Below are 13,574 nucleotides of genomic sequence, written 5' to 3' on the forward strand. Positions count from 1 at the left end.
GCCAAAACCCATGCGGCATGCGTCCATTTGGCTCAACTTTCCAAAGAGCCAAAACCCATGCGGCATGCGTCCATTTGGCTCAACTTTTCAAAGAGACAAAACCCATGCGGCATGCGTCCATTTGGCTCAACTTTTCAAAGAGCCAAAACCCATGCGGCATGCGTCCATTTGGCTCAACTTTTCAAAGAGCCAAAACCCATGCGGCATGCGTCCATTTGGCTCAACTTTCCAAAGAGCCAAAACCCATGCGGCATGCGTCCATTTGGCTCAACTTTTCAAAGAGCCAAAACCCATGCGGCATGCGTCCATTTGGCTCAACTTTTCAAAGAGCCAAAACCCATGCGGCATGCGGCCTTTTGCTTCAACTTCTCCAAAGGGTCAAAACCCATGCGGCATGCGTCCATTTGGCTCACCTTTTTCAAAGGGCCAAAACCCATGCGGCATACGTCCATTCGACCCCCTTTTAACGAAACGCATAGAAAAGCAACTCTCATAAGTCCAGAATCCCTCCTAGACGATAAACTCAGCTAGAAGGCACACTGGACTGGGGGACTTGAAGAGGTATGGTCCCAATTCCCTGCCTACATGGCAGGGACCACACCACCTCCATACACACAAGGCATCCACATCATCCGGATCTTCTAGAAGCTTCCAGAAGACACCCGGATAAGGCCCGGCTGGCATCAAAGATGCCTCGCCCAACATCAAGGACAATACGTGGCACCATACACAGGAAGCCACATGGGCCTGCGACAATCCAGGGAGCAGGGCTGACATGACCAGTACGAGGTACCCAGCACCGTCGAATGCAGGGGCGCCACGTGTACCACTATGCCGTCCCTGACAGAGCAGACAAAGAGGATATTCCCCTTGGTCGGACAGCTGGCGCGCACCCACAGCTGGCACAGCTGCTTCCTCCTTCTTCACCCTCCGGCTATAAATAGAACCCTTCATCATTCAGGTTAAGGATCTTGGCTCTCTTTACTCACTCTATACACACACTGTTTTATTCATCTCAGAGCAGTACTTATTCTCACGCCGGAGCCTGGTTAAGAGGGAAAACCCCCTTTCTCCCTCTTAACGAGACTAACGGTGTTTACTGTTTTGCAGATCTCGGGCCTTTGATACGAGCAAGAGAAGAGGTTGAACCCCATAAGCGAAACGACCCTCTTGGTTATCCTTTTGTGTTAACCATTGTTTCAACACTATGGTTACCGAAGTTGTTAGACGCTCCCAGGTCGATCGACTAGGGTGTTGCGAGCTCGTCCTAGGCGGAGAGTACTCGGGAAGTAGTTGAATACTCCAACATGATAAATGATAAAGAAATTAAATTTCAGAAAGTTTTAAGTATGTCAAATATCTTAATTCTACTAATATTAACAAAATACGTAACCTTCTGGGGTAGCCCAGTTGGCCAGCCTCACCCAGCCTCTTCTTGAGGTCACCGGTTCGATTCCTGGCAATGCCCTAATGAGGTGTTGGGGCTCTTCACCGTGGGTAATCACCGCCAGGCAGCTATGGGGCTAAGCTAGCTTGCGGAGTTGCAATACTCCGGCGGATGGGAGGTCCGTGCAACTACCCCCCCCCCCCCCCACCCCCCCCCACCCCAAAACAAAATACGTGAATATCAATATAGATAAAAAAAACATATTCAAATACTAAAGTATTCCAAAGACTGATATTCATTCATTAATATTATAGACATAGATATAATGTTTTATATTTTTTAATTCAAACTTGCCCTGAGTTGACCGACTAAATCCGATTCTAACCAAGTCTGGTCGTCTTTGATCGATTCCGGGTAATTAGGCGGAGTTGAAAAAAATCTTCTCCGCACCGTACATTGTAGCTATTACCCGACCTTCTATCGGCTTCCGCGAATGTTAATGAAAAAGACACATTTTAATTTTGTTTATTATTATTATTTTTTTTAAGGAAACAGATAGTATTATTATTTTGCAAAATTTAACGTAAAAATGTTTTAGTGACCAAATATGTTTAAACTCATATTACTTTTGTAGAGATAAATACCATACCATTAAACCAGTAACTTATAATTGTAGGGTAAAGTTCTTGTACAAATAATCTTAACATACTAAACATACAAATTGAAGGAAAACTCAAAAAGACAAGGTGGCATTTTTGTAATTATCAATAACTATCAAAGTTACTCTACAAATATACCTAAAAAAAACCTAACCACTCCCCCCACCCCCAAAAAAAACCTAAACCCCCTACCCCCCAAAAACCTAACCCCTCCCCCCACCCCCAAAAACCTAAAAAAAACCTAACCCCCCCCCCCCCCCCCACCCAAGCTAAAATGCTAAAAACTAAACCCCCCAAAAACCTAAAAAATAAAAAAAAAAAAACACACAAATTATTTTATTTTATTTTTTTAACATTTTTTTATTAAAAAATCGCTACTTTTAGTAGCAGCCAAAAAAAAAATTTTTTTTTTTTTTTGCTAACGAAATGTAGCGATTTTTTAATAAAAAATGTTAAAAAAATTGTGTTTTTTTGGGTATTTTTGGTTGTAACTTTGATAGTTGGTGGTAATTACAAAAATGTCACCTTGTCTTTTTGGGTTTTCCTTCAATTTGTATGTTTAGTATGTTAAGATTATTTGTATTTGATATTTTGCCTATAATTGTAACTTAGCTAATGTTAAATTTATGATACTTATATATTAGCTGATTTAATTAAAAGTAATTTAGAAAAAAAAGCCAGTTATTTCCGGTTTGTACAACTTTAATCCATCTCCATTTCTTATTTTGTGGCACTTATATTATCATTTTCACTTCTTGTTGCAAAATAAATAAAACCTTCAATACAAAATCCTTGAGCATCAACACCAAGTGATGCCACAACAATCGAGCCGCCATCGCTTATCTTTCAACTACTAGCCTGAGTTGGACCGCTAGCTAACATCGCTTATCTGAAAGGTTCGATAGGTTCTGTTTCCTTTAGTACACCTGCAGCCTCAAAGCAATCAGCAGCTTCTCTTAGGCCCATTGGGCCCTTATCTCTAAGAAGCAGGCCTAGATTATACCAAGCTGAAGAGTGCATCCTATCAACCCGTAACGCCTCGTTCAAGAAGCTTCGGGCCACCGGCCCAGACTGCCCACCCAGCTTCCTGAACACACCAGCTATGGAAACAAGACTCTGCACATGGGCCGGATCCACGTCTAAAGCATGTTTATAAAGCTTTAGAGCTTGCTTGTGGAGACCTTTTGCTTCATAGAGAAAACCTGCAACAGTATTGAATAAGCAGAATGGGCTTCAATCTTTTTTGGACAAAATTGTCCCTAAAAGTGGTCTAAACAAGTATAGTGCGAAAGGGTAAATTTGTAACTAGATAAGCACGCGGAGTTAATGAGACACCCTTGGTATTGTTTGGGCTGACACGGACCATTTATTAATTAGGTAAACCCAAATATGACCTGTTTAATAGATGAATTACCCGAACACGGCCCGTTTAATAAGTGGGTTAATCTGTCAACCCGTTTAAGGGTTGTTAAAAAGTTTATATATAGAATTTAGAGATGCAAAATGTCAAAGTTTGAAGTTATATATTTTGATTGAAGTTAACTTTGCCTTTTGGTATTCGCTACACCATCAAAATGCGGGATCAACTTCGAAAAGTTTGTTACGACAAAATCATATACTAATTATAATGTAAACCGAAGCGTCACCACACAATTAGTGGTGACCTTTCAAGTTTATTATAAAACGGAAGAAAAAGTTACTTGATAGAGAAAAACACGCCAAATGGCCTTAGAAACAGGATTAGCAAAAGCGTACCAACAGTGTGTCGTGTAGAAGCTGAGTAGTTACTAATAGCCTTCGACTTCACTAGACATGCCTCGGCATCAGGCCACTGAGATAAGCTTATATAGACTTTAGCAAGATCATTCCATATCTCTAACTCCAATGTTCTATCACCATCCTAGCAGTAAGTAAAGATAACTCCTTATTCAAAAATATGTTAAATATCAAATGTTGCAATTTTCATTTAAAGTAACAATGTAATCATTAAAAGTACCTCAATATGAGTTTTTGGCAATCCAAAACCTTTACCCTTGACTTGAAGAACCGCTAGAACTCGAGTGTATGTCTGAATGGCGCGTTTTACCTCCCCCTGTGCAAGTTGGAGCTTAGCCTTAGTTCTTAGCAGTTCACCGTGATCCCAATTTTCGGTCTGATCTAAAGCCGCATCGATAATACTTTCACCATCTCCAAACCGCTTTTGTGCCGACAGTATTCTAGCCAATAGCATCCACCCTTTAACGTGAGACCCACCTTCCAAATAAAGCAAACGCTTCGCATAACCAAAAGCAGCATCCAGCTTCCTTTGCTCGGCGTTTTCTAAACTAAGATCATAAAGAACTCTCGAGTCAACCATTCGAGTCAACCTCCCTGCTGTTTCTAAACACTCTAGTGCTTCATGTTGTCTATCAACTCTATTACACTCCGTCACTTCCGATCTCGACCATGCTGAAAGTGAGACACCCAAATAATAATAACCAACGCCAACACGGTCATCGCTTTTATCTTTTAAAACCTGAATAGCTCTCTTTGCGGTCATTACACCTTCCGACGAGTTGGGATTTTCCACATGAATTTTTGAAGCCAGTAATAAAGGCAACCCGCAATTCGGATTCTGATCGTCTTTGTATATAATTTTCAGCAAATTTAAAGCAGCCGAAGCGTCACCCGTTCCATAACAACATAGAGCTAAAAGTAAGTACTTTTCATTATCGTCAATGATCCCCGGAAGCAATTCTTCCAGTTGTTTACCCAAAGGCCCGAGTCCACCAGCAATGGATAACGCGTAAGAAAGATGATCTAAAATAGATGGATCGCGCTCGATTTTCTTTAAGGAAACATCCCTTAGCAGAATCATTAAAAGTAGAATAGCTTCTTCTATGTTATTTTTTGGTACGAATGAAGCGTCGGTTTTGAGCACTAAGTTAGGTGGATAAGCTTCTTCTCCTCCACAGTAGAGCAGATAAAGAACAAACTCCTTTTGAATTTTTGCTATTGTTTGATTGTTGAGGTACTTTGAGTGACGAAGTAAGGCCCGCCGGTATGACAAGATTGTTTCGTGGTGCGAGTTAGCAAGTTGGTATAGATACGGAAGTAATTCGAGTGTGTTGGTTAGAGTATCTTGCAATTTATTGTCGGTATCAAGGTTTTCTGGCAAACCATCTGGTAACGATGATTCGATAATGTCCAGAGTAACTTTGCATGATTCAGCAGCTTCTGCAATTAATAAATAAAAAAAAAAAGACTTTAGTGTTTGCATGTTTGAATGATTAGATAACTAAAATCTGTACCCAAATGCGACTAGAAAGCGGAATAATCAGATAATCACTCTCAAAACGCGGCGTCAAACACTCCATATATGTAATAAGAATACCTTTATACCTTCCAAAATTCTGCAAAGATTTTGACTTCAAATAAGCTGCTTCAAGGAGTAAACCAACAGTGTTTATAGAGAATGGTGGAGCACCGTAGTTATTCGAGGGTGTATGATCAGGTTTTCCTAAATCACTAAGACTAATTTTGATCTTTGGGGTAACTGCGGCTATATCTATCCCATTAAATACATGAAGAGCCGCTTCTATGTTCCCCGTTTGATATTCATATCTTCCTAACACTGCTCTTGCTTCCTGTATAACCATAATATCAGTTATTAAAGTTGAAAATCATAGAACACACAAATATGTTTTTTTAACCAAATAAAAGGTTTAAGTTGTGTTTTTGTTAACATTTGATCATCGGTATTTATTTTACGCGTCTCAGTGTATTTAACATGTTACAATCAGTTTAAATTGGTACAAAAAAGTTAGACGATTCACCTCGCAATTCAAAGAATTACTTCCTTGAAGTGACGACTCCGCTTCTTCAATGGTACACTCATCCGGCTTCTTGATATTCTCACTGATGGGCTGAGATTGATTAGTTGCTGAAAAAAATACTGTTTCTTGAGAATGCAAGTTCATCGGGTTCGTATTTTCTTCATCTAAGCGTAGAGGCTGCATCACTTTTCACACGAACACGAATGTATGAGCAAGTTAAACTCATAGTATGATGATCATGGAACCATTCAGATAACAGATATTACGATGATCATGGAGATAAATTCAAGAATCAAGATAACACGAATATTTGAGCGAGTTAAACTCAAAGTCTGTGTTTGCAGTGAAATTCTTCAGAAATATTGTGTTAAACAAATACATAGATCAACACACAATTCATTTGAGTTTATAATTCATGCATTTTGTGACACCGTACGCAAATCCTACATCATTTTATTTTTCCTGTCCATGTGAGAGAGATATTACGTCATAAAAAAATGTACTGCCTCAAATATGACCAACGCATTTTTGACACGATGAGAGGAATAAATACTATACATTTAAGCGCGCAATATTGGTGGTAGGAGACGGATGTGACGCATTTTGTATGATTCCTAACAAGTTCATATATAAATGTTTTCAACCTAAAAATTAAAAAACCCTAATTAAGGAGTAGGATACCTAAACAAACAACAAAAGTAACGACTGAAAACAATATTAAATTACCTTTCTTAGTTACAGAGGAAAAATAACACGTCGTAATCAAATGAAAACGGCACTCAAATGCCTTTGATCAACTCCTAATAAGGAATGCACTTTCATGTTTGGAAAGTTTATGAATTATATATTTCTGTTACAAGATTTGGATGCTAAAATTATGTGGTCGTTAAAGCTAAAAATATGGGATCCAGCTCGGTAAATCTTGAAGCAGTTTTTCTTAACGAAACTGTCTTGAAATAAATACGGTTGATGTTTTCAAAGAATTTAATTTTCTTTTTAACAAATATAATAATCGCACAGAAGGGTCAGGTCTCTTTTGAAATATATTTCACTTTTGTAACGTTTGGAGTATTATTCAATATTGGCATCCTATATTTTTATTATACCGTCTCCGGAGGTATTTTGACCCTTTTGACCCGTTACTTTTTAATGGTACTATAGAAGAGCATTGGATCAAACTGGACATTATGTAATCAAAATTCAAGAGTTGCCAGAATAAACTATGTATTCCATCTACTTTAAATAAACAAAGTACAAACAGTTTGTGTGTTTCCTTATTGCATGTTGGCGCTAAACAGCTACGATCATAGCCTGGTAGCATTACAGTAAAACAAATCCTATAACTTCCTTAATGAGATAAATAATTAGAAGAAAATATAGATCTTGAACCCATGTATGATGTATAAGCAATTCGTTTAGGCCATGTAATAAATAATGTGCCTGATCCCACCCAAAAGCCGATCTGGCGTTTCAGACCTCTCAGCAAGTTGTTGGCCCGGTGATAACAATCTTGACTTGTCAAGAACCGGTTTTGATCTCCTGAATACATCGTTTCTTACTTGATAATTGACCTAAAAGACAGACGGGAATAGATGCAGATACATACATAGCAATTGTTGTAAGTTGTAACATTGTGTTATTCTGCCCTTTTTAGTAGGAGAAAGCGTTTGAAGTTGTAACAAGAAGTATGGAGGTCCAGACGGTATTAGGATGCTATAAGGGTGCAGAAAGATCTTTCTCTAATTCATTATCTTTGCATCGCTTGAGAATGTAGAGCTGACTACGCAAGTGCATAACCTGCAATTGATAAGGATTACAAGTTTACAACATTAACAAATAGTCAAATAGACATCTGGTGACTAGGGCTGCAACGTGTTCGTGTGTTGAGGAAATTATGCGTTCACGAACTGTTTATGAACACTTACCGAACGGGATTTTCTGTTCGTGTTTGCGCGTTAGGTAATGAATGCAAACGAACATTCATGAACATAAATGAGCACAAACGAACGTTCATAAATACAAACGAACACAACACAAAGGAACATGTATTAAAGTTTGAGAGGGTGTTTGGGGTTGAGTTTTGAAAATATATTATGCGTTTTGAATAATCAGAATTAGATAATTAACTGTAACAAAACGTGATGTTGAAAGATAGTGTTTGGATTTGATTGTGTTGCTTGATATCACAATAATCAGATAATCAACTATTTGAGTGTTTGGCAAATATATATTTAAAAAAATAAACAAGTGAAAATCCTTTTCTAAACGCAAATAATCAATTTTTGGAAAACTTTGTTTTGTTGCAGTAGGGGGGGAGCTGCTTTTGGAAAACTGCGTTTTGTAACTTTCTAAACGCAAATAATCATTTTTTTTAAATTTTTTTACCCAAACACTCAAAACTGATTATTTACGATTTCAAAACTCAATAATCTAAAAATCTCCTTCAAAACTCAACCCCAAACACCCTCTGAATAAAATTGGTATCTTTCATCACAAATAACTTAAACAAAATACAATACACTAATATTTATTGAATATTCTATCAGTGGGATTTTTGAAGTATTTAAATTCAGATTATATATAATTAAAACCCCAATGAACTATCAAACCAAAACAAACATAAACGAACACATTACCGAACGTTCACGAACATAAACGAACGAACGCGATCTCTATTCATGTTCGTTCATTTAACTAAACGAACGGAATTTCTTGTTCGTGTTCATGTTCGTTCATTTATTAAACGAACAAACACAAACGAACTTCCCACCGAACAGTTCATGAACTGTTCGCTGAACGTTCAGTTCATTAGCTCAACACGTTCGACACATTACCCATTTAAGCCAAATCTATAAAATTTACCATTTTCACCTGCTTACCCAAATAAAAAAAATGACACAAGAAATAAAAGTTTTAGTGTCGTTTGTACCTCTTCTTGAAGCAAAGTAGGAAGGTTATCCATAGAAACAAGGGTATCAATTTCCCGCAACAGGGTATCATCTTTGATACCGGACCAAATTTGCGGTGGTAACGCCAGTAAAAGTGCTATGAGAACATCACTGCTAGCTGGGTGCAACCCAATGCGATTAGTTAACGAAGGGACCAACATATCCACATGTTGTTCACCGATGCCATTGGTCACAGTCCCCGAGACTATCGTAACATGTGGCATGGCTCCATTGTTTTTTATGCAATGTACTTGTGTTTCCCCGCAGCAAAATCCGTCAGACGATTCACTGTTTCCTTTTAAAAATCCTGCTCCCTGACAACACACACTTGCTGCAATCTCGGTCAAACTGGCTTCTTGACCCGAACATGGAGAGTCGAGAAAATCTGCGACGTACTTGTATAGTTCAGTCTCCTGAACCTGTTTCAGTATCTCCCCCTGCATGGGGACTAAATGCGTTACAAAGTGCCAACCACAGGGACCATGTGTGTACTTTTGGAAAGCTATGGACCAAATCCAATAAACCACGGGGACCATCCGTGTACTTTACTCTAATTTATGGTTCATATTAATAAGATACCTTGATGGAAAGCCTTTCTTGCTCTTCTGGAGTTAAACTTTGATCACCCTCTTCTGTTCTTCGAACTTCCGGAACCCACGTAATAAATTCAAGAAACTTGGATGGCAAAGAACTAAAAACAATGGAGAGAACATCTTTCACGTCCTTCACATTCTTAGAACTCAATAACTCCGGAACATCCTCAGTCAAGTACTTTGCGATATTAACCCAACTCTCATGCTTACAACTCTGCAACAATTGGCGGCATACAACATCAAAATGTGTTCAAGGTTGTAACAACTCTGCAACAATTGGCAGCATACAACAGCAAGTGTACATGCAAGCAATGATGCTGAAATTGAGAAGGTACTAAGCAGGCCATAGTAAACACATATAGGGCTGCAAACGAACCGAACGTTCAGCGAACAGCTCGTGAACCATTCGGCGGGAAGTTCGTTTGTGATCGTTTGTTTAATAAATGAACGAACAGGAACAAGAAATTTTGTTCGTTTAGTTAAATGAATGAACATGGACAGAGGACGCATTCGTTCATGTATGTTCGTGAACGGTTTTGTTTATGTTCGTTTGTGTTCGGTAGTTCATTACCGTTTTCAAATTTTATATTTTATTTAAATATTTTATAAATCTGACAAATAAGGTATTTAACAAGTATCAGTGTATTATATATTCTGTTCATGAACGCTTGTTTGTGTTCATTTGTTTCCATTTGTGTTCATGAACATTAGTTTGTATTCATTTGTGTTCATGAACTTTCGTTTACATTCGTTACCTAAAATTAACAAACGAACACAGACACGAACATGTTCATTTCCTTAATGGACAAAGGCGAACAAAAGATCTCATTCGGTAAGTCATAAGTGTTCATGAACAGTTCGTGAACACATATATTTCCCTAACATTCGGTTGATTTTCAGCCGTAAACACATACGAGCAATGCTTGAACATGAGCATACCAGGGTATATAGTAATGCTGGTGGTCGTTGAAGCCTGGATACCAGCATAAAACTGAAAGAAAAAAATAATTGATAATTCAAGTAATCTACTTAAATAAATCTACTAACCACCCATCTCTATGAGGTAGTACACAATTTGTGTGTGTGTGCGTGCGCACGCATGTGTGAATATGTGAGTGTGTGTGTGTGTGCATCCGAGATAAACCGCACAAAATTTACCCTCTGTGATATCCACTAGCTTGATCCACAGTATCCATGGCTTCCCAAAGTAATTTAAGTGGCACCCAGTGAGGAGGATATTTAAAACGCGCAACATCTAATATTAATACCATATCTCTTCCCGCATGATAACCACCGATAGGCGAAAAGTGGCCAGCACCCGTCTGCATATAGAACAAAAAGAATAAAGCACTCCATCAGCCAGCGACAAACAACATTACTCACGAAAAATGTAGTTTGATAAATTTGTAATTTCCAAAAACATCCAATAATCACAACCTGTTTGAAAGTGGCTCTGTTATACGAAGCAATGACATGACAGTCATCAGAACTAGAGCAGGCTACAACATGCTTGCGAAATTCATCGATGCTAGTTTGATTTGTGCGAAAAGCCTCAACTTTTGCTCCAGCACAATGAGCCAAACAAACAACTTTCCCAAAAGAAATGCCTTTGGCTTTAACCGTTTCCAAAGGCTCACAACAATCCAGCATAGATTCATCAAACCACCTCCAGGGACCTACATACATGTAACGAGATTTATGTCATCATAACAGTAAAATCTCATTATATAAGACAAAGACAATCAAAAGTACCTTTCCATTTTCTACCAGGATCAATAGAAAGAGCATTCAAGACCATTGCAAGGGTAGCCAATCCACAATAAGCGGGTTCTGATTGTGTCTGAAAGTAAGAGATTAACTTAAAGAAGCCTTCCATTGTTCCACCTTGAGTGGCTTCCATGAACAATTGCTGCAAAATCCGGATACGTATATAGATGAGTTGCAAAAGGCAGAAGTTTTTAAAAGTGGATGTTTTTGAAGAATGTTTTGTATATAATATATATGGTGGGTTTTAGGTTTCAATGTAAGCCAGAAAACAGGGTACCTAACCCCGACACCAACTTGAAATCGTTGTTAAACCACTCTGCGATGAGTGCGGTCTCTCTGATTTGGCAATTAAAGAGTGAAAGAAGCTAAAGTTGGGTCAGGAACTCAGGATTCTAGTACAAACACAATGAGAAACAATAAAGCTACCATTTTTACAAACAGTCTTCCCCAAAAACATCCACTTTGTCAAAAATATAGTAAAAGCATGGTCTTGGCCAAACAAAGCATAAATCTGTTTTAGTAGTTCATGGTTATTTTTAAAGGGAAATTGGCCTGTAATAATCCCTAGTAGACGTCATTGCCCATTGGCAGTCCCAGTTTTGAATATTCCCCCTGCCAGTCCAACCTTTCACCTATTTTTCCTCCATTGGTCCCCTGTTGAAAAAACTTAACGGAGTTAAGTTTTTTTTCCGAATTACAAACAGATGTTTTAGGGCTTTTGATCAGAACTGACGATAGAGTCGATTGATGTAAAACTTACCTCGAAACAGTGCGCCAACGACGAAAACATTGTGCTTCAATTCGGGTATTTAAACTTCCAATTAACAAAAATTATCTGTTTGTAATTCGAAAAAAATTAACGGACCAGTGGAGGAAAAATAGGTGAAAGGTTGGGGAATATTCAAAAGTGGGACTGCCAATGGCCATTAACGTCCACTAAGGATTATTACAGGCCAATTTCTCTTTTTTAAATTAGTCATCTTAATGTCAAAATTAATATGGTTGTTGAGGGTGAGGTTCCTGTAAAAAGAACCCTTTTCGTGAGAAGTGTGAGAAGGCATAGAAATTAACATGTAGGCATCATGTTTTGGACTTAGGCATGATGTTTTGGCTTGTTTTGTCAAGAAAAACACCAAACATAAGGCTACGCGGTATGGGCTCCGTCCCCATACCGTCGAGCTCCGGCGCCGGGTGGAACACCATGCCGCCCCCCCCCCCCCACGTCCCCGTCCTCACCGGCAATATACCGACGATGGCGACGATCCAGTATGGTGGGCCCCTTTTTGTTTGTGTGTATGTTTGATTTGTACATTATGCTTTAATACTTGTACATATTTTTGTGGGGTAGGCTCATCTAGGACCATCCTCCCATCCCCTTTAGTTTTGGAGGATGAACCATCCTTGGGAGGACTATGACGTGGCGCCTACGTGGCGGATCATCCTCCAAGGATGGACCATCACCATACCCACTAGCCTAACAATTTAAAGCACAATGCAACATATTATGGGAGTGAAATTTAAAACACAACTAAAACACACTGCTTAACACTTAAAACACACTACTTAATGTTCTTGGCATAGTGTTTTATGTTTTAAGCATAGAATTCATTGCGTTGTGTCTTAAATTGTTATGTTTGGTGTTTTTCTTGCCAAAACAACCCAAAACATCATGCCTAAGTCCAAAACATGATGTCTACATGTCAATTCTTATGCCTTCTCACACTTCTCACGAAAAATGTCCTTTTTACAGGATCCTAAGACCATATACACTGGTTGTTGACATGACATCATCAATATCCCTATTTGTATTATTACAATAAACTTAAGTCGAATCAGAATACACTGACACCTGAAGATCAAAGTATTGCTCCAGTAATCAATCACACTCATTAATCCAGCTCTAAAATCATAGTCTTATCACTTAAATAAAGTAGAAACCCTAATTAAGAAAAGAAAATTGAAGGAAAAGCAGTACTAACCTTTCCTTGAGAAGAAACGAAATCAATAGCAGGAGGGGATGGAAGAACTCTTCTGTATATAGTCGCCATAGTCGTCGTCATTACTGAACTGATCTAAGATATCAACTGACTTGTTTCTTATTGGGCTCGTTGGATCAGGAGAACCCGCGGAAGTAAACGGTTTCAAAAAAGAGTAGTGAATGGTGAGAGTTTGTTATTGGTGGGGACGAATCAATAAATTCCACAGGATTGGGTGCCCAATAACACCAATTAATATTCCTTTTTTTTTTTTTCTTGAGCGGCAAATTTGTGTCATCAGCGAAACCACCCAATCATATTCATATCTCCACTAGGTTATACACTAATTCAATTCAGAAGAAAACCCAATAAATATAGAAAGAACCCGTTGTGGGAATCAAACCCAGGACCTACTAGTCCTAAAGCCTT

The 13,574-nt window shown here is 38.5% G+C and overlaps 2 protein-coding genes across 3 annotated transcripts; both read right to left on the minus strand.

The window, feature by feature from the left end:
* Positions 1-2,783: 2,783 nt before the first annotated feature.
* LOC110944521 (protein NPGR2) lies at positions 2,784-5,305 on the minus strand. The gene is made up of 3 exons (XM_022186181.2): positions 4,043-5,305; positions 3,802-3,946; positions 2,784-3,248 (listed from the first exon to the last, which is right to left on the minus strand). Exons 1-3 carry the CDS (start codon positions 5,303-5,305, stop codon positions 2,932-2,934), a joined length of 1,725 nt encoding a protein of 574 aa, XP_022041873.2. The 3' UTR covers positions 2,784-2,931.
* Positions 5,306-7,068: 1,763 nt separating this feature from the next.
* LOC110864979 (glutathione gamma-glutamylcysteinyltransferase 1) lies at positions 7,069-13,352 on the minus strand. 2 transcript variants are annotated; one of them, XM_035974441.1, is made up of 9 exons: positions 13,149-13,352; positions 11,930-12,004; positions 11,155-11,823; positions 10,840-11,078; positions 10,561-10,724; positions 10,342-10,393; positions 9,389-9,616; positions 8,791-9,246; positions 7,111-7,658 (listed from the first exon to the last, which is right to left on the minus strand). In XM_035974441.1, exons 3-9 carry the CDS (start codon positions 11,300-11,302, stop codon positions 7,575-7,577), a joined length of 1,371 nt encoding a protein of 456 aa, XP_035830334.1. In that variant the 5' UTR covers positions 11,303-11,823; positions 11,930-12,004; positions 13,149-13,352; the 3' UTR covers positions 7,111-7,574. The 2 variants fall into 2 exon arrangements, with proteins under 2 accessions (XP_021969842.1, XP_035830334.1); XM_022114150.2 differs by lacking the exon at positions 11,930-12,004 and having other exon boundaries at positions 7,069-7,658; positions 11,155-11,311; positions 13,149-13,351.
* Positions 13,353-13,574: the final 222 nt, after the last annotated feature.

The sequence above is a fragment of the Helianthus annuus genome, chromosome 6, assembly GCF_002127325.2.
Source record: "Helianthus annuus cultivar XRQ/B chromosome 6, HanXRQr2.0-SUNRISE, whole genome shotgun sequence".
NCBI lineage: Eukaryota > Viridiplantae > Streptophyta > Magnoliopsida > Asterales > Asteraceae > Helianthus > Helianthus annuus.

Bases quoted from the DNA above. Each gene is read 5' to 3' on its own strand.
- LOC110944521 (XM_022186181.2), bottom strand. From the start codon at position 5,305: ATGCAAACACTAAAGTCTTTTTTTTTTTATTTATTAATTGCAGAAGCT. The intron at 3,947-4,042 runs GTACTTTTAATG...ACTTACTGCTAG, and splicing joins TGCCAAAAACTCATATTGAG to GATGGTGATAGAACATTGGA. The intron at 3,249-3,801 runs GTACGCTTTTGC...ATACTGTTGCAG, and splicing joins TTCTACACGACACACTGTTG to GTTTTCTCTATGAAGCAAAA.
- LOC110864979 (XM_022114150.2), bottom strand. From the start codon at position 13,229: ATGACGACGACTATGGCGACTATATACAGAAGAGTTCTTCCATCCCCT. The intron at 9,247-9,388 runs GTATCTTATTAA...GTCCCCATGCAG, and splicing joins AAGAAAGGCTTTCCATCAAG to GGGGAGATACTGAAACAGGT. The intron at 7,659-8,790 runs GTACAAACGACA...TATCAATTGCAG, and splicing joins CTACTTTGCTTCAAGAAGAG to GTTATGCACTTGCGTAGTCA.